Consider the following 25,501-nt stretch of genomic DNA (forward strand, 5'->3'; position numbering starts at 1 on the left):
CAGAAGACATTGTGAGTTTTCCATCACTGGAGATTTTAAAGAAGTGATTGGACAGAGCCATTTGTCCAAAACAGTGTAGGGTGTCCTACCTTAGCAAGGGGTTGGACTAGATCTCCTAAGTCCCTTTCAACTCTTCTTTTATTCTGTTATTCTGCTTCCATGAGGATCTTCAATATATAATTTCTCCTATTCACATTGGGATGATGGATGAAGTTGGATGATCCAAAGATCTCTTTGTTGGCCAGGCACTTTCAGCTGAAACTCCATATAGACTAGATTAGACTACAGTAGAGTCAGATAGAATAGGTACACATGCTATGTTAATATAGACATAGTCCTCAGCTTACAACCATTAGTTTAGTGGTCATTTGAAGTTACAATGGCATTGAAAAAAGTGACTTATGACCGTTTTTCACTTATATGACCACTGCAGCATCCTCATGGTCACATGAGCAAAATTCAGACGCTTGTCAACTGACTCCTATTTATGACGGTTGCAGTGTCATGTGATCACCTTTCACAATCTTCTGACAAGCAGTCAATTCCAAAGTCAGATTCACTTAACCATGTTACTAACTTAATAACTGCAGCGATTCACTTAACAATTCTGGCAGGATAGATCATAAAATGGGGCAAAACTTACCTTATCACTTAGCAATAGAAATTTTGAGCTCAACTGTGGTCGCAAGTCGAGAACTACTTGTAGATATTAATATATGAAATTAGTTGCTTGCTTCAATATTCAGCTCTTTATTTGCCATTACGAGTGAAGGAGATCCTTATACTTTTTTACTTTGAATCTTTTATTTTTACACCAAGTATTTTGTATCACATCCCTCCATTGCAAGAAGTGACATTTCTTCAGCTTCCTGCTCCCTATTTTTTAACTGATAAGAGATTCAGTGGAATTCAGTCAGGGACAAGAATAAAAGCTTGCCTCAGACAAGCATGGTTCCTCATCAAATAAATCTTTTTTTAGGATTTAGTCATATGCTGTGACTGGGCAGCGCGATGGCTCAGCAGTTAAAGATGTTGTGGTTATCATCTGCAGCCAAAGACCTGGGTTTCATGCAACGAGGCGAGCTCTCTTTACTTGTCCCAGCTCCTGCCAACCTGGCAGTTCAAAAGAATATAAATGCGAGTAGATAAACAGGTAACACTTTGGTGAGGTTGTTACTGCATTCTGTACTTTCATGCTGGCCACATGATGACGGAAACGTCTGTCTGACAACACAGGCTCCCTTGGCTGAGGATCAGATGAGCACTGCCCTCTTGTGACAGTCACAACTGGACAGGGGAAACCTTTAAACCTATGTTCTGACTGGAATTGCTTCTTCTTCAGGTTCATAGATGGGATTTGCATTCAGACATGCACAAACACATTCTCTTCTCTGATGACTTCCAAGTTTTCTCAGGAGCCTTTAATGAAAGGATTTTGTTGATGAGGAAATGGTCCAGCTAACTTCAGGAATATTTATTGCATGGATTCAGCTGGAAATATTACATGTGAGAGCTTGTTGCTCTCTTTTACAATTTTATTTACTTGCAAGACTAGCACTTTCTCAATTACTTTATTCTAATTTTGTATTGCCTCAAAGAGGAACTCTAAATCCTTGCTTCTAATTGAATCATGAACTGATAAAGTAAGATTTAAACTGTGAGTTAGGAATATGAAGCAGCATTAACAGATCACTACATAACAAACTCCTCCAGACTGACAATACTACAACTATACAGGGAGTGCAGAATTATTAGGCAAGTTGTATTTTTGAGGATTAATTTTATTATTGAACAACAACCATGTTCTCAATGAACCCAAAAAACTCATTAATATCAAAGCTGAATATTTTTGGAAGTAGCTTTTAGTTTGTTTTTAGTTATAGCTATTTTAGGGGGATATCTGTGTGTGCAGGTGACTATTACTGTGCATAATTATTAGGCAACTTAACAAAAAACAAATATATACCCATTTCAATTATTTATTTTTACCAGTGAAACCAATATAACATCTCAACATTCACAAATATACATTTCTGACATTCAAAAACATAACAAAAACAAATCAGTGACCAATATAGCCACCTTTCTTTGCAAGGACACTCAAAAGCCTGCCATCCATGGATTCTGTCAGTGTTTTGATCTGTTCACCATCAACATTGCGTGCAGCAGCAACCACAGCCTCCCAGACACTGTTCAGAGAGGTGTACTGTTTTCCCTCCTTGTAAATCTCACATTTGATGATGGACCACAGGTTCTCAATGGGGTTCAGATCAGGTGAACAAGGAGGCCATGTCATTAGATTTCCTTCTTTTATACCCTTTCTTGCCAGCCACGCTGTGGAGTACTTGGACGCGTGTGATGGAGCATTGTCCTGCATGAAAATCATGTTTTTCTTGAAGGATGCAGACTTCTTCCTATACCACTGCTTGAAGAAGGTGTCTTCCAGAAACTGGCAGTAGGACTGGGAGTTGAGCTTGACTCCATCCTCAACCCGAAAAGGCCCCACAAGCTCATCTTTGATGATACCAGCCCAAACCAGTACTCCACCTCCACCTTGCTGGCGTCTGAGTCGGACTGGAGCTCTCTGCCCTTTTCCAATCCAGCCACGGGCCCATCCATCTGGCCCATCAAGACTCACTCTCATTTCATCAGTCCATAAAACCTTAGAAAAATCAGTCTTGAGATATTTCTTGGCCCAGTCTTGACGTTTCAGCTTGTGTGTCTTGTTCAGTGGTGGTCGTCTTTCAGCCTTTCTTACCTTGGCCATGTCTCTGAGTATTGCACACCTTGTGCTTTTGGGCACTCCAGTGATGTTGCAGCTCTGAAATATGGCCAAACTGGTGGCAAGTGGCATCTTGGCAGCTGCACGCTTGACTTTTCTCAGTTCATGGGCAGTTATTTTGCTCCTTGGTTTCTCCACACGCTTCTTGCGACCCTGTTGACTATTTTGAATGAAACGCTTGATTGTTCGATGATCACGCTTCAGAAGCTTTGCAATTTTAAGAGTGCTGCATCCCTCTGCAAGATATCTCACTATTTTTGACTTTTCTGAGCCTGTCAAGTCCTTCTTTTGACCCATTTTGCCAAAGGAAAGGAAGTTGCCTAATAATTATGCACACCTGATACAGGGTGTTGATGTCATTAGACCACACCCCTTCTCATTACAGAGATGCACATCACCTAATATGCTTAATTGGTAGTAGGCTTTCGAGCCTATACAGCTTGGAGTAAGATAACATGCATAAAGAGGATGATGTGGTCAAAATACTCATTTGCCTAATAATTCTGCACTCCCTGTAATTGTTTATTTTATTCTTGAAACTGATCCAGGAACCGTAAATTTTATCCATTAAGTCTCTGAAATAGAAAAGCCCAAATAATTTCCCCTTTTAAAAATCAAAGTTATACCAAAAGGAAAAATTACAAATAGATTCTATATTTTTGAGTAATTGTTTGGTCATTTTATTCCAACAGCAACACTCATAGCACCTAATTGATACTATATGTCATTTTAAAGTTTTAAGTACATGAGTTTTAACTTGCTTTTCAAATACTTGCACTTTATTTTCTGCTTTTCTGTTAACCTAAGGAAAAAAATTGACCTTCTATGGATATTTTGTTTATAGCCAAGATGGCTATCTTCATTTTATGTTTTTGTTTTACAACGACACTACAGTCACTATGCTTTGTAGGACTGAGTGTTTTCAACAAGTAAATACACAAGGCACAAAACATGTTCTTTTTAGTATGAATTCACTTGAATTCTTTAATGCAGGGGGCCAGAAGATTTTATGATATACACAGTATCCGGTAGTTTAAAATGTAAAAACAATCATTCAGAAAAAAGGCAGAAAAGTTAGTTTTCAAGCTTAGTAAACATACATTGCAGACTTCAGCAAAACATCTATCAAAGAGATTCACATTGTATTTGGATCTAGTAGCAAGGTGGTTTGTTGTTTTTTTGTTTTTTTAAGTACCAAAAATGACCATGATGTTTTAAAAATTTTTGGAACAAATGAAGCTATTGATTTTATTTACAGTATAAACAGGCCTTTTATATTTTTAAAGTGAAGATAACACCTTGTCACATGTTGAAGAAAAGCAGTATCTTAATTCTTGAATGCAAAATAAAGCAATATGAAAGAAAAACTATATATATCTATATATATTTATACGTATAAATAAATATCTTCTGCTCTGAAAATTCTGAAATCTCCTCAGCTCTGTCCTACATGTGATTCTGATCAGAGTTCCCTTGATCTTTTATCATAATAAATGATTCTGAATCTTCATTCTTCTGCTGCTGCTCTACTGAACTGCTTTTCATACAAGCTCATGACATGATGGACAAACTGATATTGTTCACAAGTCTGGATCATTCCTCCCCTGGAAAGAGAAGCAAGGAAGAATTTTAAAAAGACGTGAAAACTGGTTTTACCGGTTTTACTTCTAGAAAAGATATACAGTGCAGGTGATCCTCGACTTACAACAACAAGTGAGCCCAAAATTTAGGTTGCTAAGTGAGGCATTTGTTAAATGACTTTTGCCCCATTTTACGACTTTTCTTGCCACAGTTGTTAAGTGAATCACTGCTGTTGTTAAGTTAGTAACAACTAACTTAATGGCTACCCCATTCACTTGGCTTGTCAGAAGGTCGCAAAAGGTGATCGCATGACCCCCAGGATGCTGCAAGGTTCACAAATGCGAGTCAGCTGCCCAGAGTTTGCATTTTGATCGCGTGGCCATCTGCTGCAATGATCACATTGCAGTGTGAAAAACAATCGTAAGTCACTTTGTTTCCAGTGCTGTTGTAACTTTGAACAACCACTAAAAGAACAGTTATAAGTCGAGAACTACCTGTACAAAACTAGTAGTAATAAGACCATATATAAAAGGTCACATTTAGGACCGACTTAGGGAGCAGGCATCGTTATTGCTAGCTCTGATGGCTGGTCAGAAAAGGGTATAAATAAAATAAATAAATATTCAGAAAGGAAACTGATGTCAGAGCATTTGTTTGGTTTAGTCCAGGGGTAGGCAACCTCGGCTCTTTGATGACTCGTGGACTTCAACTCCCAGAATTCCTGAGTCAGCATAGCTGACTCAGGAATTCTGGGAGTTGAAGTCCACGAGTCATCAAAGAGCCGAGGTTGCCTACCCCTGGTTTAGTCAGTTGGCTAATGAATTTTAACAGTAGAAATAGGCTGTTGGGTTATGGAACTCTTCGGAAAATGCAAGTTTAGTGCCATCCTTGAAAACAGTTATCAGCAAAAAAAGAATGGACGCAAGTAATACTGAACTACAGTTACAATTTTAGGATTTTATTCTGAATAACCGTGATAATCATTTCAATCTGCAAAGATCTGGGAGGGTGGGACTTTTGTTTTCAACTCCATGCTTAAACCGATCTACTAAGGAGAAGTATAGTCCAGCTAAAGTCTATTCTGAACAAGTATTTAAACACAGGATTTTCTACCTATCTAACACAAGCCAGGTTTAGTTTGCAGAAAATACCAGTGAATTAACTCACACAGAAGATTAAGTTTTAATTTGGCAAGTAATTGTTTTGGAAATGTGGTTGATTTCACTGAACTCACAACTGAAAAAAAGAAAGAAAACTCAACAATTCATTCTAACGTTAATTAAAAGTACATTTTAATCCACTGTGTTCTTAAACAATCAAAACAGAAATAAAGTGAATAAAATTAAGTGGAATAAAACAAGTGCTATACACGGGGGGCAATCAAAATTCAAGAATTTTAATACTTTTTTCAAATTATAATCTTTTTTCAAATAAAATCACTAACTTTTCCACGCAAATGATTTGTACATTCACAATTTGATTCTGAAGCAAATACTTGTTTACATATTACAAAGAAGTAAATGTTATTGAGTGCTGGATTAAAAATGCAACCTTCCAAAATCTGATGCCTACAAAATACGATGGATTATAATTTCCATTATTCCTGACCAATTATTAATATTTAACGTTCTGTACCTTTCTTTTTATGATTGGAAATGGCCCAGAGTCGCTTGATAGTGAGATGGGTGGCATATTAAGTTAATAAATAAATAAAATAAAGAATAATTCAAGTGATGAAGACATTTAAGAGCCACCATTTAAGGGAAAGCTACATTAGATTTGATTTTAGCAGAGAAATTATCTTACCTGTCTAAACGTAGTTGGCATGTTGTTCTCAGTATGTCAACCACACCCTCATTTTTCCACTGTTTGCAGCAAATGCTGGTAGCAATAAAACAACCTGTTCTCCCAATCCCTGCACTGACCAGAAAAAGAAATAAAAAGTGAAGAAAAAGATCTGCCAAAAAAATAGAACATTGTTTAGAACATCTTCTTCACATCTTTTCCATCTGGGACCAAATTCACGAGCTTCTTAAACAAGGCCAGGGGGATGTTGTAGCAGCGTTCAGAAGTCAAGAGTCAGAGCAGAAAACTGAACATAACTGAGGAGTCCTCCTTGGTGCTCTCTGAGCTTGGCTGTTTTCTTGCAAACGTTTCATTACTGAAACCAGGTAGTATGGAGGGGGGTTTGCTCTCAGTTGATATTCTAGTGGCTTGCCCTGTAAGTATGGTCCTAGAGGTTCTTTGGTTGGGCTGGTCTTAACTTGTTCTTTGGTTGGGCTGTTCACTGTTGGCGTGTTTGGCAGTCCCTTGATTGGGTATTGTTTACTTGATTGTTGGTCTGATGTTAATCTTGGAGTTAATTTGTACTCATCTGGGTGCTAATTGCTGGTGGGGAGGTGTTTTGGTCTTTTTGTTCCCTTTTTGGCTTCTTGAGTGTTTCCTCTGCATAGCACTATTGATGTCTATGTGTCTATTGATGGCTAATTTGTCAGAGTGCCAGGCCTCTAGACGGTCACATTTTCCCAACTGAAACTATGGTTAAGTCTGTCCATATGCTGTGAAATTAAAGAGTTTTCATCGTGTGAAACCAGGGACTCCTCATTTCAACCCTGTGCTACAAATATTCTCCTTTATTGGTACTGAACGTAACTGTTTAGCTCTACCAAGTATTCTCAAATTTTAGGAAATTATTATTTTATTTCAGATAATGTTGGTTGAGTATACGAACAGAAATCTTTACTAGACTGAAGCTCTTTGCTTCCCAAAGTGATTTTTCGTCCACGTGTACAAATCTGGCGGTCTTCTGGCTTCTCACATATTATATCCTCTGACCCTAACTACTAAGTAAGGTAGGTGTGTGGTGGGGGGGGGGGCTGTTATTCTAGAATATGCCGGAAGCTGGATAGAAGTGCTACTCAACCCACAGACTGAATATGGATTGGGCATATGAAAAGACACTTTAATGAGCTTGTTTTCTTATCTGGCTCTAACTTATGCAATATAAAAACCCCAGCAGAATATCTTTTACCTTGGGCCCTGTATTATTTCAGAAGAAGGTTAGTAGTTTTATTGGACAAAATGTTACAGGGTAGAAAGCCAGAGAGATGTTGTGTGAGGCATCTGGTTTCTGTCAGCTTTTATATGTCAATATGTCATTTTAAATAAGACAAAGAGCAAGTAACAATTACTTCATGGTCCAACAGCCTCTCGGTTTCCCGCAAGTCTTTGGCTCTGCTGAAAGCTTCTTAGATGACTTTCTATCACTGTCACTTAAATTATTTGGGCCATCAGCTAGACCCCCCAGGAGGAGGAAATGCAACTTATATAGTCATTCCACCCAGATCTACAAATGTTAGATTTCATTGGTCCCCCCCCCCGTGGTAATATGTATATGCATACCCATCATACTATTCTTTATTGGAAATTACTTCAGAAATTTAGATTTTAGATTTTATTAGATTTATATACCGCCCTTTCCCGAAGGACTCAGGGCGGTTTACAGGGCATTTTAAAATCACATCAATATAAAATACAAAGTTAAAAGAGAATTAAAAGATTAAATTATCCCTGAAAATAAAACCCCAGTTAAAATTCTCAGCCTGGGTCAGAGAGCTCAAAGAGCCAAGTCTTCAGGTCCCGGCGGAATGAGCGTAGGTCAGGGGCAGTCCTGAGCTCCACGGGCAGCTGGTTCCAGAGGGTAGGCACACCCACAGAAAAGGCCCTCTCCCTGGGTGTTATCCGCCAGCAATCTTTTACCAGCGGCACCCTGAGAAGACCTTCCCTCTGTGAGCACACTGGACGAAGGGAACTTGATGCTGGCAGCAGGTGTTCCCTCAAATATCCCGGACCCAAGCCATTTAGGGCTTTATAGGTCATCACCAGCACTTTGAATCTCACCCGGAGGGCAACCGGAAGCCAATGCAGCTCACGGAGTAGAGGTGTTACATGGAAATATCGGGAAACCCCCATCACAACTCGCGCAGCCGCATTCTGCACCAGTTGTAGTCTCCGAATGGTCCTCAAGGGCAGCCCCATGTAGAGAGCATTGCAATAGTCTAAACGGGAGGTCACGAGCGCATGAGTGACTGTGCTAGGGCATCTTGGTCCAGGTAGGGTCGCAACTGGCGGACCAGGCGAACCTGGGCTAAAGCTCCCCTGGTCACGGTTCGTATATTTTATTTTATTTTATTATTTTAATAATATTTCTATACCACCCTTCTCCCGAAGGACTCAGGGCGGTGAACAGGGCAAGAATAAAAATACAAAATTACAAAAGTTAAAACAAGATTAAATAAATGCCCATATTAAAATACATCTTAAAAACCCAATAAAAACAATACAACCCCCCCCCCCAATCCCCTCATCAGGCCAGGCCAGCTTGTTCAAAAAAGTATGTTTTTAGCTTGCGGCAAAAGGAACGAAGGTCGGGCGCCGTCCGGAGCTCAACCGGTAGCTGATTCCATAGCTCCGGGGCGCCCACAGAGAAGGATCTCCCCCTGGGGGCCACCAGTCGGCATTCTTTGACCGGTGGCACCCTGAGGAGGCCCTCTCTGTGGGAACGCACAGGGCGGAGGGAAGTCGATGCCGGTAGCAGGTGTTCCCTAAGGTATATGTATTGCTTCCTTAAAAGATTTTGTGTTGCATTTAATTTCACATTAGATAGAGGTAAAGGTTCCCCCGCACATGCGTGCTAGTCGTTTCTGACTCTAGGGGCCGGTGCTCATCTCCATTTCAAAGCCAAAGAGCCAGCGCTTGTCCGAGAATGTCTCTGTGGTCATGTGGCCGGCATAACTAGACGCCAAAGGTGCACGGAATGCTGTTACCTTCCCACCGTAGTGGTCCCTATTTTTCTACTTGCATTTTTACGTGCTTTCGAACTACTAGGTTGGCAGAAGCTGGGACGAGTAACAGGTGCTCAGTCTGTTACACGGCACTCAGGATTCGACCCGCCAAACTGCCAACCTTCTGATCGACAAGCTCAGCGTCCTAACCCACTGAGCCACCGCATCCCTTAATTTCACATTAATACTTAACAATTTCACATTAATACTCCTATTAATAATCTCATTCATATTTCATCTACTGTATTTCAATTAAGGTTCCACCTAGATTTTAATATTCTTTGGGGCTGATTGGGGAGGGGGGTTGAGAACAGGAAGCAAGTTTTTGCAGTAGTTCTTTTCCATCTTCAGGACTGGTTTCAGTCAGGGTTAGGGAGGGGGGGGGGGAGATCCAGCCCTGAACTCTTACATTCTGAGAGCGTGACTCTTTCCCCACTCCTATGTAAGGTCTGGTGAGGACATTCATCAACATGGAGTTAAATACCATCAGTACGTTGATGATACTCAGCTGTACATCTTTGCCCTAAGTGGCCCAAATGATGCTGTTCAGATTCTTTCCCAGGGCCTGGAGGCAATTAAGGATCTGGATGAGGAAGAACAGGCTTTGATTCAATTCTAGAAAAGATCAAGCAGCTGTGGGTTTTAGGCTTTCTATTTTTGATTTGGATGGGTAGCATTCTCCTAGACACAGATGATACACAATCTGGGGTAGAGGTCTTTTTGGGCTGATGGTCAAAGAACAGGTGGCAGCTATGGCCAAGAGGACCCCCGTATTCATTGTGTGCACCCATTCCTGAACAAGGAGGCTCTGCTTTATTCACACCTTATGCAGCTCTCAGTAAGATTACTGTAATTTGTTCTCCATAGAATGCTCATGAGCAGCTTTCAAAAGCTGCTATTAGTCCAGAATGTAGAAGTGCATGCGATTTGGAGCAAATCATGGTTTGTCTATATAACATCACTGCTTTGCAAGCCACACTGGCTCCCAGTGGAGCAATTCAAGGTATCAATGAAGTGAAAGTAATGTAAACTATATTTTTCAATATTATTAAAAAGTCTTATGTGAAAGCCTTGACTGACCATTTGATAATGATTGTGACTTTACAGAAAACTCTGGGAGAGGTGTAGGAGAGCAAATGGTAAAACAAATTATTACTGAAATAGCATAAAAGCATAAATGCACAAATGAAATAGAGTAAAGAAAGAATGACTTAGTATTCATGAAACTAAGAGAAAGGTGAAGAAATTAATAGATTTGAGTTAAGGTGATCTGATCTTATGGAGTACAGATTATGCAGGGAGGTGAAGGTGTAGGTTTAAATATGAATGAAACAGCTAAAATGTGTAAGAACAAGTGATTTAGTACATTGTTTAGGCTATTGTGGATGCATATAAACGTAGAAACTCATCCATTGGTGATAGTTGTATTTAACACTCCAATGAATGTTGATACCTGAAGAACTAAAGATGAGATTTGAGAAAAATTGCGCAATATAATAAATAAGTGCAGATCAGGTGAAATAAATATTCCCTTAGTTGGCATGAACAGGTGAGTGTAAAGAAGAAGAGAGAGCGAGCAGAAAAAGCGAATGACATTTCAAAACCTCAAGAATATATGAGTGACTGTTTTATGAGTACCTGTTTAGAAAGCAAAAGTATATTTGTCTTAAATATGTAGTCTGACCCTAATTCTATTCACAGAGAGCCCAGTTGGTGCAATGGTTAAGGCACCAACTGAGAGTTCTACCATAGTCCCATCTTAGGCATTAAGTCAGCTGAGTGACCTTGGGCCTGATACTCTCCCAGCCTTGGGAAGAAGACAAGGGCAATCCATTTCTGAAAAACCTTGCCAAGAGAATCGTAGGTCCTAGGTCTAGGCAGCCGTCAGGAGTCAACACTGTTCCAACACCGTGGAAAGTATTGTTCTCCAATAAAGGAGAACATTTGTAAATCAAGATTGAAAGGAGGGGTGCTTGGTGTTCTTTGAGCTTGCTTGTACTTTTGCAGACATTTCATTAACTAAACTAGGTAACATCATCAGTATTGGTCCATCAGTCCATTAGTACTGATGATGTTACCTAGTTTACGTAATGAAATGTCTGCAAGAAAACAAGCAAGCTCAGAGAGCACCAAGGAGCCCTCATTGTGGAAAGTGGGCATAAGGAAAGATTGTGGAATTTGACTGGAACACAGTGAGAATTATATTACAAAGTGCCAAGACATATATAGGATTGCATGAATGCTAAGTATGAAAATTGATGTTTGGTGGAATGATGAAGAGGCTGTAGGTAAATGCTGCACAAACTGAGCATGAGAGAAATATGCTACATAATGTGTACAGAAAGGAAAGATAATTGTGAGGAATGCATATGAAGAGAACAAGGAAGGATTAAGATTAAAAGAGGCAGAACATTTTGATAAGACATTAAAAATTGTTTTAGAAGTGAGTGAAGAACGCTAAACAAAGAGAGACAAGCAGGAAATGGAATTAAAATTAGACCTCATGAAATAATTTGGGAAGAAATTAAAACAAGGAAATGCTAGGTGATGTTGTTAGTGATTTGTATGGGAATGCTATAATATATGCAAACATATAGAAGAATGGAAATGAATGCTATAAATGTAATCTCCAAGAAAAAAAAGTGATGAAAAGGAATACATAAGCACTGGAAGCAAGTTGCAAATAATATGCCTTTACACAGATTGTAAAGAATTATGTTAATGTAAATTTAAAGCAACACAAACTGTTAAAAGAGAAATGCTGAATTTAGAGAGCACAATATTACAGCTATCTGACTGCATTTTAACAGAAAAAAATATACTTTTAGAATATTCAGAAAAAAATGGTACTTTATTACTTTAGATTATGATAGCCCATTATGTTCTCACATGGTTTATGAAAAATGCTAGAGACTCATTATACCTTTCTCCCATCATCCATAATCTCCTTGTACAAGGGGCACTTACAGCAATCTTGCATAACAACATGAATATTCATTATACAAGATTTCATTTTGTAATCTTACTAAAAATGAATTTAGCTTCAAAACGTAAATGCTCCTTTCAGAAACATATCTGCAATGATTATGCCTCAAATTATATAGCTCTGTTCAATACTTTCCTAAGGGTGGAGTTAATCAGTAAGTAGTCACGAGTCCTGTAAAGATTTCTATGAAATCTGCTTATTGCCTCTATAATCAGGGGCTTCCCTTGTATACTCAGTAGTTGCAATATGGTGTGGAAAATCATAGACAGGTCTTCCAGAAAGCAACACCTCTTTAGGTGTGTTGTTCTTGACCTTCACTTGCTGACAAGAGAGAGATAGCTAGACTGACTGATGGCTGTCTTTCCGGAAATTCTGAAAATTAATTACTCCTGGGTGACACTGTCTCAAAGGAAAGACTTGCTTTTTAATTGGGGATGGCTAGCCACCCCAAGCACTTGTGATATGACAGGGCTCTTTATGTGGGATGCTTTAATGTTTGATTTGCACTTATAACTGATGACTGATACATATTTTTAAACTGATCTCTGTAGTATTTGCAGCACTTTATATTGGACAATAAGGGGAAAAGAGAAGAATGATGGGGAATGACCACACATTGTGAACCAGATCCAGGACTGGTCAATAAAAATACACAATAAGCCCATTATTAAAACACGACAACAGATAACAGAACAGCAGAGCTGGAAGGGACCTTGGAGGTCTTCTAGTCCAACCCCCTGCTCAAGCAGGGCCCCAGACTGTTTCAGACAAATGAAATGGCTGCACGGTTCACATTTCATCTGCACTGCGTAACAGGCACCCAAGAGAGTCAGACCGTGCCCTAGTTTACAGTGAAACCTAATGTGGTAATTTTGGTTTCTCTGGGCTCAACAAACTTAGATGTAGGGGATATTTCCTTGCTATAATATTAAGAGTGGACACATAGAAAAGATGTGTCCAAAATGTCAAAGATAAAGTGAAAGCAAAGCTCAGTATTGTATATTGTATATTGAGCCTTGGTAGAGCAGTGGGCTAACGCCTCCACAAGTAACACCAGCTGCCTGCAATTAGTGCAGGTTCGCATCCCACCAGGCTCAAGGTTGACTCAGCCTTCCATCCTTCCGAGGTAGGTAAAATGAGGACCCAGATTGTTGGGGGCAATTAAGCTGACTTTGTAATAATGCCGCTTGCCCCCCCCCCCTGAAAGCCCTAATAAGCAGGCATATACATAGAATGAAGGCTACTGCTAAGCACATTGATTTGTGCTTAGATTGTAAGCCGCCCTGAGTCTTTGGAGAAAGGCAGGATATAAATGGGATTAAATAAATAAATAAATAAATAAATAAATAAATAAATAAATAAAACAAAACAAAACAAAACATTAAAAGCAAAGGATGTTTCAAATGAATGGCAGGGGCATAGGAAAATTACCTAAGTATCATTTTTTCCCCTCTCATTTCTTTCTAACATTGTTTAATGATCTACCTGCAATGAACAATGATTGGGGCATTCTTTTCTTTGGAACAATGCATGGCTTCTTCTACTTCTTGAACCAGTTGGAGCAGGGGTGGTGCGTGACCAGGGGTCTTCTGGTCTGGCCAAGATGTATACCAGTAGTGCTTCAGTTTTCTTGTTTCTTCACCATTCTATAAGACAGTGAGGAAGAAAATCGGGAGCAAGAGAATTAGAGGCAACCACATGAATTTGTTTTCAGATATGGAAACAATCTCCCATTAGAGAAACCTCAAAAAGCCCAGAATTTCCAAAGGTAAGAATTTCTAATGGCTCAGACTTTTCCTCGAAATATGCAATCAACTGGCATTTGTTCAAAGGCTCCTGAAAATATGGCACCATATAATTCCTTGATTTGCATTCCAAATTTTAGATAAAAATTAGCTGAATGACTCTATACCTTTAGGGTATTTGGTTGAGGATTTTTCGAATACTGAAAATTCTGCACAGGAAGGGAATTCTGCAGGGAAACAAACCAGGAGAGATGCCTAGCTACATAAGGAAATCCTACTGGTTGTCATTAAAGAAAGAACCAATCAATTTCCTGATGCTGAGGACAATCAATCAGTGGAACTGCTTGCCTCCAGAAGTTGTGTCACTGGAGCTTTTTTAAGAAGATGATTGGGCAGCCATTTGTCTGGAATGGTATAGCGTCTCCTCTTAAGCACAGGGTTGGACTAGAACAGACATGTCAAACACAAGGCCCGGGGGCTGGATCCGGCCCACGAAGTGGTTTCATGTGGCCCGTGAAGCCATCCTGGAAACAGTGAGGGAACGGCCCCCACTGCCTTGGCCCTGGCCCAGAGACCCTCCTTCTGCCAGAGACCCTCAGATCTGTCCCACTCCTGCCCAGGCCCCCATAGGCACCCTTGATGCGAACGATGTAGAGCTGCACCCACCCACCCAGTAGGTCATACACACTCTAGCCACGCCCACCCAGTAGGCCACGCCCACCCAGGCCATACCCACCCGGCCCCCTGAGGGCAACCGCAATGCTGATGCGGCCCTCAATGAAATTGAGTTTGACACCCCTGGACTAGAAGGCCTTCAAGGTTCCTTCCAACCCTTTATTCTATGTTCTATGCCTCTTGTGTATTCTTCGACAGTCTCCATCCCCAAAACGTATTATCATTATTTAGCATGTTAGCAATCCCTTTAAATGGGGGCTACTTTGACTTTTTTATTAACATACTGACAACTAGAATAAATCAAGAGCAACAGCAGCTGAAGCAGCAATAGAACACTGATGCAATTTTTTTTTTATTAAACTGGCTCACGTAACATCATGCAACTAGCAAGTGAGGATAATTTACATTGCGATGTTGCTTTGTCCGTTAATTCAGGTTGCACTACTATATTAAAAAAGGTTAAAAAAATAATAAGAATCCTTGCACATTTTACTCCACTAGTCATTGCTATTATAGAGAGTTTACCTCTATCTTAAAAGGATTATATTCCAGGGGTTTTTTTTGGCGGCGGGGGGCGGGGAGGCTTTGATTAGAGATATACATTTAGCTGGTAGATTACATTAAGTTTTTAGAATAGGTAAGTATTGAAATATTCACGTCTCCAGGCAAAAAAAGCTGCTAAAATAGTAGATGATTTTGTAACATGTTTTTTTGTTGTTGTTGTTTCTGTGCTCAACTCACTTTACAGAAACAGTTTTAAAGTAAGGCATGAATTATAAATATTTGTTTTTCTCTTTGGAAGGATTGATCTTGAGGATGAAAGAAATGTTGCTGTCTAAGAGAACCAGCACTGAAAATTTTATGAGTGTATCTGCAGAAAATAAAATTGTCCATGGAGGGTTTTCTGGCAATTGGGAAGGTCGCTGCAGAGTGCAGGTACTTCCATGCTGTGGTCCCCACACAGGTTCAACAGTACTAATACCAGTCACACCAAAGATCCTATAGAGCTAATTTTTAATATCTAACCTGCTCAAATGTAGAAATCTGGTTAAAAATAAAGATATGGTACAAATACTAAGGCTATTGTAAAGCCAGTACATTTAGGAAAACTGAATGTAACAAAAGCAGATCATAAATGCCTATTGAGAAAGCGTGTGGTAGTAAATTGCTAGTAGGCGGCTGAGTGGAATGACTCATCATTCGAATTGCTCTACAAAGAGCTTGATGGCCTTCGTATTACACGTATTCTTTCTAAGAGGCCTATCAACATTACTGAAGCCGCCTTCAGTCTGGAGCTCCGCAAAGGCTGTAACTTTTGGATCCCGAGGTACACAATGTGCTGCTTATCTGAATGGAATTTAGAAACAACATCATCAACAGGGTCGTGAAAAGAATATTTCTAATTTTTTTTATTGAATTGTCTATGAGTAACCCCTTACTTTATATCTTACCTTTAGGGTAATAAGCCTTAACCGGTAATCATCTGCTTGTATGACTGTGTTAACTGTAATTTCAATTCCTTCATAGGTAATTTGCTCTTCTGGCCAGTATTCTGTACATTTCTAGGCAAAAATTAAATCACACATATAAAGGCAGAAGTCTGCAAAAAAGTAAATGTGGTCTATTAAGCTTGCGAAAAGGTGGTCCTCGACTTATGACCACAACTGACCCCAAAAGTTATGTTAAGTGAATTTTGCCGCACTTTAAGACCTTTCTTACCACAGTTGTTATGTGAATCCCAGCTGTTGTTAAGTTAGTAGCATAGTTGTTAAGTGAATCAGGCTTCCCTGGTGACTTTGCTTGTCAGAAGGTCCCAAAAGGGGATCACATGACCCTAGGACACTGCAACCGTCATAAATATGAGACAGTTGCCAAGTATATGAATTTTGATCACATGACCATGGGGCTGGTGCCACAGTCGTGTGAAAAATGGTCATAAGGCACTTTTGTCAGTGCCACTGTAACTTTGAATGGTCACTAAATGAACGTTGTAAGTTGAGAACTACTTGTATACATTTGAATTATTGCAGAATGTTTTCAGAAATCAGTTGTGCTCTAAGTAAAAGTATTAACTGATGTAAAGTGGTATTTTACCTGAGTCAGAATGTTTGGCTCTCTCCCCCTGGCTCCCCATTAAAACATATATTTTTCAATATTTTCCTTGGTTTAAGAACTGTAGAAATGAGAAAATCCTATCACATTTTTTTTGTCATGTCATTATTACAGCGACAAAAGAAACCAGTAGGGATTTGCAAAGCAGCCAAGTTTCAATTCAGATTTTAACTTTGATGATGACAAGATTAAATTCAAATGTAAGATTCAGGGTTCAAAAACAACAAAATTAAATTTAGACCCATTTGAGGCTATAATAGAAAATCACCATCATGCCTGGAGCCATTTAATTTTTGGAAGAACGAGATGCAGATAGAAAGGATAGAACATTTACAGGAATTTGTTTTTTAAAAAAATTGGAACAAATTTATATTATCACTCTCATATGCATAATACAAGGGTATAAGACATAAGTTTATAGACAGTTCAGAATTCTCCCCAAGCAAGTAAAGTATACTTCCCACAATAGAAGACTCAGACAAACAAGGAGCAGAGAAGAAAGTAGAAAATAGAGAATTAAAATGTGTGAGGAGAATGGAGGGGAGATGCTGCAATGGTTGTAAGTGTGAAAAATGGTCATAAGTCACTTTTTCAGTGGTGCTTTAACTTTGAATGGTTGTAAGTCCAGGACTATCAGTAAGTAATGCCCTCATTACCACTCACCTTGAGAACTATAATGTTCCCTACATGGGTTGGCTTTGAAGATGACTTGAAAACTGCAGCTGGTGTGGAATGTGACAGATAGATGAGAAATGCTGTTGTCCTATAATGCCAACTATTTCTTCTGCTCAATGTTCAGTTTTGTCTCCCCATCTGCTGGAGTCTACCCATTCTACAATCACATTTGTCCACTGTCAAAAAAGCATTTTTTTTTACCAAAGTAGGGAAAGCATCCAGATTTTTTTCTACCCCCTTAACTAACAGTAGCTATAGGGGGTATCTGTGTTCTTTGTAATGAAGAAACATTTTCATCTCTTAGTATATGTGTGATGTGCACTTTCTGTTCTACGGGCTAATCAGAGAGTGTTAGATGTGTATGTGTACAAGTGTATCTGTGAGGTCAAATCAGGAACATTTGTGCGCTCTCTCTCTCTCTCTCTCTCTCTCTCTCTCTCTCTCTCTCTCTCTCTCTCTCTCTCTCGCTGTGTGTGTGTGTGTGTGTGTGTGTGTGTGTTTTCTGTTGTTTCCTCATATTGCATCTGTGTTTGTATGTGTGAACTGAGATGCACAGGATGGGCTGCATTTGGATGCCCTGTGCCCTGTTACCAGGAGGAAGTGGGCTTAGATTGCAATATTCATAAATCATCCAAAACACTTCTCAATTGCATCCCCCATAGGAGTGAATTAAGGGATATTTTTTTCCTGCACAGCCCCCAGGTAAGTCTGGCTCATTTTAACCACAATCTATGTTTCCTTTGCTTTTCCTTCCATACCGAAGTATGTCTCATTCTCTTCTATGCTGAAGAGCTATCCTGGTGAGGAACAGGCAGTATCCTAAATGTTTCTTCCACCATTCCATGGGGGGGGGCACACACACACCATAATCAGAAGTGCTAGTAGCTATCTATAGCTCAGTCTTGGAACAGCTGAAATGAAGAACACCCACGCATTTCCGTGGGCTGTCTGTCAGTTCACATTACATTTTATAACAGCGCTACAGTACTGGAGCCTTAATCTTTGTATTCTTAGAATTAATGTATATAGCGTGGACACAAAGATTCTTCTTGTAGTCTATATTTATATTTGAGTCACAACACAATTCAATCACATCTTTTTAAATGGAAAAATTGTGAAGCGTCCCAGAGTTTTGAACAATGAATGACTTCATTAAGGCATATCTCTCTGATAAAGCACAAGTATGTACAGAGAGCTCCAGACGTGTAAGATTTCCATTTCTTTTGTAATAACGCTATAACGTTGCAGCTATAAATTGCGATGAATAGAATGAAAACATGGCAGTCGACCAAAAGCTTTCTAGATTGGTAAAAGCTGATTTATGCTACTTTTCTAGATAATTGGTCAAATATTTTGCCAGACTTTAGGGTTTTTTTAAGCTGAGTCAGATGCTCATGATTCCTATGGCTCAGTTGAAAAGGGCAGCAAGGAGAGAAGCCAAAGTACATGTGAAGCTACTAATGAAGAACTAAACAAGTGTTCAACAGGTGGAATCAAGGGCCACAAAATTTGCTGGCCGCGTACTCTATTAGTAGAGCCTTAACATAGCATTAGGCCAGGGGTCTTCAAACTTGGCTCTTTTATGACTTGTGGACTTCAACTCCCAGAATTCCTCAGCCAGCAGGCCTGGCTATGGAATTCTGGGAGTTGAAGTCCACAAGTCATACTGCTAAGCTTGTAAGCCGCCCTGAGTCTTCAGAGAAGGGCGGGATATAAATGGAATTAAAATTAAAAAAAATAAAATAAATTAGGCCATCACTGCTATTTACTTATCAAAGTTTCTTTCTAGAAAAACTAGCTTCTGACACAGCTCTACTGCAATCAACCACATTCTGATCAGTATTCATCCTTGCAGCTGAAGCAATAACAGGACAAGAATCACATTTACTTTAATAACAAAATTAAATATCCATGTGCAACAGGAACATTTCAAAAAAGAAGATTTTAATCTCAAAAAGAAAAAATAGGAAATGTACTTCGGGAATGGCTCAAATATACATCTATGGAGAATCTCAGTGATCCAGCTCATGGCTGTCCCAAAGGAGCTTTTTCAAAAGGCAACTGGACTTCGTTTTTTGCTTGTTCTTGGGTGAGAAGCAAAAATGTCTTCAAGCAAAAACAAAGAAAGTCCAGTTGCCTTTTGAAAAAGCACCTTTGGGACGCTCAAGTATATGTTAAAAGTTTTTATTCATCAAACCTTTATACTATATTCCATCTTTTCCTTGATTACTGATGTTACAAAGCAGACTAGTTTTATGAATGGAATCATATTTCATTCAGGAACACACTGAAGGCACAAAACAGGATTAAAAAAATAGAAAAGAGAGATTCAGCATTACCTCATTCATCTCTTCTATATTGGTAATCATGACAATGATTGGAGAATGCTCTTGCCATACCATTCTCCAGAAATCACTGACAGTATTAACTATGGGTCCCTGAGTAGCAATGTACACTTTTTCTTCTCCTCTATAGCCCTAGCAAAAAAACAAAACAAAGACAAGAATCATGAGTGCTGAAATGTACGTATACCTCAGTCCTTCAGTTTTCCCTCAGAAGCTCTTTGGTAAATTAGAAAGAAATATGCTCACTCCCTCTTCACATGCAGTGAAACAAATAAGCACAAGTGACATAATTTTGATTTATACAAATCTAACAGTGAGAATTCATTTGAGCTTTATCTGGCACCCCATTTTGGGGCCTGGTTGGATTGTAAAGAATATGATGGTAAAGATGACTGTAATTCACTATCAGAGATTGCTAGCAAGTCACACTTTAAATCACCGCATGTATATTTTACAACTTTTGAGATTTGAATCTATGTCTCTGTCAGCATGTTGGAAGGACTGTAATAACTGTGGAATTCTGAAACTAGTGAAAAATAACTGAGACCCAACAAAACCACTTCTACAGAAAAATTCTATGGAACTGCCAGTCTTACCCTGATGTAATTAGCATTAATGTAAGAGCTAAGGGGATCGTCTTGATCATCTGAGGTAAGGCACACTCTGCTGTGAGGATCTGGAAAATGGAAAGCAACAATGCTGAGTTATAAACTGGAATGGAAAAAAAAGGTTTTCTCTCTTCCAGCATGAATTGTACAAAAATATTACACAACAGACCCTTAATTTGCAATTGTAGGAACAGGCCAAATGTTTGATTTGAAGAAACACAAGAGAACCCTGATGGTTTTAGCTAAAGGTCTACCTAATTCAGAATTCTGCTTCCCACAGTTACAATACAGATGTCCTGTAGAAAGTATTCATTGCTTTTGCTCATCTACAGCTAACATTCAGTGGGATACAACCCTAGGCTGTATTTAGATGCTATTACTAGTACCCATTAAGAGGCTTAACATCCCTTTCTAATTCCCCTTGGAATCCATATTAGTCAATACTTTTACCACATTTTGTAGCAATGAACAGAACACAGCAATGCTGAAGAAGCAGGGTGCTGCAATACACCTTTTACAATTCAGTATTCTTTCTTATTGCAGAACTAATCATTATTAACGTTGCATGTAGCCTGATCTAAATACCAGTGCAGAGATCTGCTATAATTCTATAGGATTTAATGTTGTGCTGCTTTTGAGCAGTAACGTTTTTTTATGAGCTTTCTGAAATAAACCATTTTCATATGGTTAGGATGGAATTTTTGAGACAAAAGGCTTAAAAGAAATTACCCACAACAAATCTGTAAATCTGCAAAAGAAATGCAGTATACATTAGCTGAATTAAAGACTATTATCATTTTTCTCGCTAACTGCAATTAACTATAGCGTTGCAAGAAACTAACTGATCATTAAGTTAAGTGCCTATTTATCTTTCAGTTCTAGCTGGAATGAACATCTATTTTTGAAAACTTTAAATATTTTCTTTTATTTTCAGAACAACGTATTCTGTTTTGTGGGCAACTTTTCTAATTGAAAACTGTTTTAAAGCTTTTTTAAAGAATGAAATTACAATTGTAAAGTGTTAATGCAGATCAAATGTTTCAGTGCACGGATGTATTTCAAACAGAAGAAAAACACATTTCAGGAAGCATTTTAAACAGTTGATATAATTTTTTAGTCCATTTTGTTAAAACAATCAGAACAATGATTGAGACCAGATAAATAGTAAATACCAACATCCAACATAACATTTTCCATATCAGGAAATATAATGCAGTCTAACACTATAACCTTGGACCCCTCCAAAACAGAAATTCTAAAAATTGTAGGAAATAATAAAATCTCAGATGATTTTGACTGATTTATCTCTCAAGCTCTGAGAGGTACTGTAATCACACAACGTTCAAATTGGGAGATTCATACTTACTGCCTGGGAATGTACGTACAGGTAGTCCTTGACTTACAACAGTTCATTTTGTGACCGTTCAAAGTTACAACGGCACTGAAAAAAGTGACTTATGACTGTTTTCACATTTACAACCATGGTAGCATCCCTGTGGTCACGTGATCAAAATTCAGATGCTCCGCAACTGGCATGTATTTATGACGGTTGCAGTGTCCCGGGGTCATGTGATCACCTTTTGCGACATTCTGATGAGCAAAGTCAATGAGGAAGCCAGATGTACTTAATCACCGTGTTACTAAATTAACAACTGCAGTGATTCATTTAACAACTGTGGCAAGAAAAGGTTGTAAAATGGGGCAAAATTCACTTAACATCTGTCTCACTTAGCAACAGAAATTTTGGGCTCACTTGTTGTAAGTTGAGGACTACTTGTATTGCGCTGTTGATCTTAATCCGCATTCTTTGTGGGAGTTTGGTTAAAACAACTCCAAAATGCTTCTGCAACTCAGTGATCTTTCCTGACATTTACAAATAGCTATCAAGTCACCACCACGGCAAATCCCATCAAGTTTAAAACTGTTTGTAAGTTCACAAACATATAAATTAACACATAGTTCAAAATGCTTCAGTACTAAAAATGGATTTCTATGTACTTACTTGGGAGAATTGTTTTGTAGCGATTCTTTCGGACTAAACCTGGAATGTCATATTCCTTTGGATCAATAAAGTTCATTGGGATTTCCTGTTAAAAGATACATCATAAAAATTAACAATTTATTATTATCATTAAATTTTCAACAAGAATTATTGGCAGCAAGAAATTTACTTCAAGACATATTACAATCCTAATAGCTTTTCACTTAAAAAGTGAAAGTGGATTTTTTTTTAAAAAAAGAATATTGTAATTGTGGAAACTCATTCAATCCAGATTCAAACCCAGTGAATTGGAGAATTTGAGTACTAAAGGAAATGTGATGGGCCTGTGAGATATATTTAAAGCCCTTTTATTTTAGTTTAATATGAATGGAATTAAAGTACAACATTGTGTTTTTTCTTATTTTTAGATTTATATTCTATATTTTCTCTAGGAAGAAAAGGCAGTTTATATTGGGGCTCTCCCTTTTCTTTATTAAAATATGCAGCACACTGCACTGAGACAGAGTGAATTTCTATGGGTTATCTTTTTTATGAACCTGAATCTAACATTCGATGTACTAATATTTTGTTCTACTGGAACTTTTTAATAACTTAGTTGATCACTGGATAACCTTATAGGAGCTCAAACTATATAGTTACTCCTCTGCTAAACAGTAAAAAAAAATCCTTATGCTTCTGGCTTATCAAATAAATCTATGTTAATTTTATGCACTTCATTACTCAAGATAAGACCAAGGGGGAATGCAAGTCATTAAAAGCACCACTGTACAAATAATAGTAAATCTAATTAATTTAATTTTAATTACTGTATGGTATTTATAAAGGACTGTGTGTGTTTTGATGATGCAGAAGTCCCATCTGGTGATAATACTGTACAAATAAGGCTGGAACGCTCTGTTGCAGCAATGCCTACCAGGAAGAAACCTGCAACATTTCATAAAAACAGGTGCAAGAACTTGTAGGGTTTTTTTGAGTGTGCAATGGATAATATCTAAGTTAAGTTAGTCAATATAGTGAGAGTAAGCATAGGAAATTACATTACCAAGATATGTTCCCCTCATTCAGCCATTTTTTCCTAGACTTCAAATCACCTTTCCATTCTTTCAGAACTTACTACTGGTATATGCCCCAACTCTCCAATAAATGAACAAAAATCTGATTCTGATAGATGCAAGTGCTGCATGCTAATGTACTATATGGGTTTCTTTTTTGTTGTATATTTATGAAATATAGAATGAATGTTTGCTTTTGCTTCCTTTCAAAGCTGTTCGGCCGGGCCAAGATCTTGTCTCCTAAAACTGTTCATATTTCCTCCCTATTCATCCATAGCTGGGATATATTTTAAAACTTTCAAAATGCAGACATTGATTCAAACAGCAAGTTAAAAGTACATGCTGAATGCTGTCCTAAAAGGAAGGTTGTTTCCAGAAATCCATGGATGAAATGAGGGGGTGGGGAAGTGTCGAGCTATCCTTGAAATATTTCCAAATCTAGATTCAGGGCACCAAAAACATCTTTTCCTTTCTTCTAACTAGATTTTCTCCAGAGATTAATGAATTTGTTTGTTTTTTTAAAAAAAATGCTTTTGTTTTAAATTAATGCAGTCGATTTCACTGAATATTATATTTTTCTTCAGATCACTATGAGCACTGACATGCTCCAGTATGGGGCAGTGCTAATAGAAACACTTATTTCTGAAACGGGGGCACCAAAATACTTACAAAAAATTCTGCCTGGAGAACAAAAGAATCTAAAGCTTTCTCGTGCAGTTCCTCTTCTGAGAGAATGTTTGATGCTTTCTGGAGGTATTCTTGAGCTGACTGTTCCCTGGGAGACATGATATAGCCAAACCCTTGTTCAGTACAGCCAGGAGTACACATGTCCAACGTGAGCGAAACATTTGAACCTCGCCTGGACATACAGAGGTAACCGTTAATGACTATGAAACAAATCAACATGAATCACTCACTTCCCTTATTTGTATGGTGTTCACCCCGAGATCCAGATAACATGAAAAATTCAAGATGTATCTTCACAATCTTTTTCATTCTTCTGGATCTATTGTATTACATTTCCTTTCACATACGGTACATCCAGTCAATAAACTATGACCAGGTTAGCTGGGACCTGTAATCAAATATATCTAGCAATCACCAAAAATTAATTCGGTAGTCCTCATTGGGAACGGCAATTCCATCATGGAGAGACACGGTCGTAAAGTGAGAAATCACATGACCCCACTGGCTTACAACCACCAGTTCGCGTTGCAGTTGTTAAGTGATTCACATGCAGTTGTTAAGCACAAGTCGTAACTGTGACTTGTGACTTTCTGACAGTTTCCTCTCTGATTTTGCTTGTTGGAAGGTAGCAGTGAAGCTAGAAAATGGGGATCATGTGACTTTGAGTCAAAATTGTGCACTCGTTACCAAATACCCAAATTTTGATTATATGACTGTGGGGACACTGCGATGACTGCAACTTCAAGAACTGGTGATATATGTTTCCTTGTTCAGTGCTGTTATAACTTTGAACAGTCATTGAGTTAAGTGATCACTATGCAAGGACTACCTGTTATTATATTATCCTTCTGAGTTTAGAATATTGAAATTTGATGCTACTTAAGAGAGAAAAACATTCCAGCTAAAACAAATAATTCAATTTAATAAAGAAGGGTTAGCCTAACACTACGTTGGCTAGAAAATATTGGAATGGAGATTCACACTCCTGGAACACAGGTCAGGGAAAAACCTATTTATTTATTAGAAGAATAACAGACAATATAATAATTTACATCCCTTATTTCAAAATATCGTCAAGGGCTTTAGATCCACAAATAGAATTACCTTTTCTTCCTTTTCTAAGATTATTTTTTGATTTGCCTTGAAGACCAGCGCTACAGAGACCTAGAAGATGATAACCTCCCTGTCTAAGGTTTTTCTCAGATCATCCATCCCAGCAAAAGAAAAGAGGCATGACTGCAACATGCACTGGTTTTTTCCCATGCATGGCATTCCCATGGAGATAATGGTGAGATTTAGACTAGTAGAGGAATGACTATAATAGCTGAGAAAGCTGACATGAGGATAGGGTTAAATAACCCTCTCAAATGACATATTCTTGCTTCCAAAGCAATCTTTTACTGCCAA

At 38.4% G+C, this 25,501-nt stretch overlaps 1 protein-coding gene across 1 annotated transcript in view; it reads right to left on the reverse strand.

The window, feature by feature from the left end:
- Positions 1-3,815: 3,815 nt before the first annotated feature.
- Positions 3,816-25,501, reverse strand: part of PTPN5 (protein tyrosine phosphatase non-receptor type 5) — a gene marked incomplete at its 5' end in the record, with an annotated part of 30,896 nt that continues 9,210 nt past the window's right edge. The window contains 8 exons of the mRNA XM_083371617.1: positions 3,816-4,386; positions 6,170-6,283; positions 13,679-13,839; positions 16,065-16,175; positions 19,740-19,877; positions 20,342-20,421; positions 22,356-22,440; positions 24,077-24,266. Coding sequence (XP_083227743.1) covers positions 4,290-4,386; positions 6,170-6,283; positions 13,679-13,839; positions 16,065-16,175; positions 19,740-19,877; positions 20,342-20,421; positions 22,356-22,440; positions 24,077-24,266 — 976 coding nt within the window. The 3' untranslated portion in view covers positions 3,816-4,289. The remainder of the gene's footprint in view (positions 4,387-6,169; positions 6,284-13,678; positions 13,840-16,064; positions 16,176-19,739; positions 19,878-20,341; positions 20,422-22,355; positions 22,441-24,076; positions 24,267-25,501) is intronic.

The sequence above is a fragment of the Vipera ursinii genome, assembly GCF_947247035.1.
Source record: "Vipera ursinii genome assembly, chromosome: 1".
Lineage (NCBI taxonomy): Eukaryota > Metazoa > Chordata > Lepidosauria > Squamata > Viperidae > Vipera > Vipera ursinii.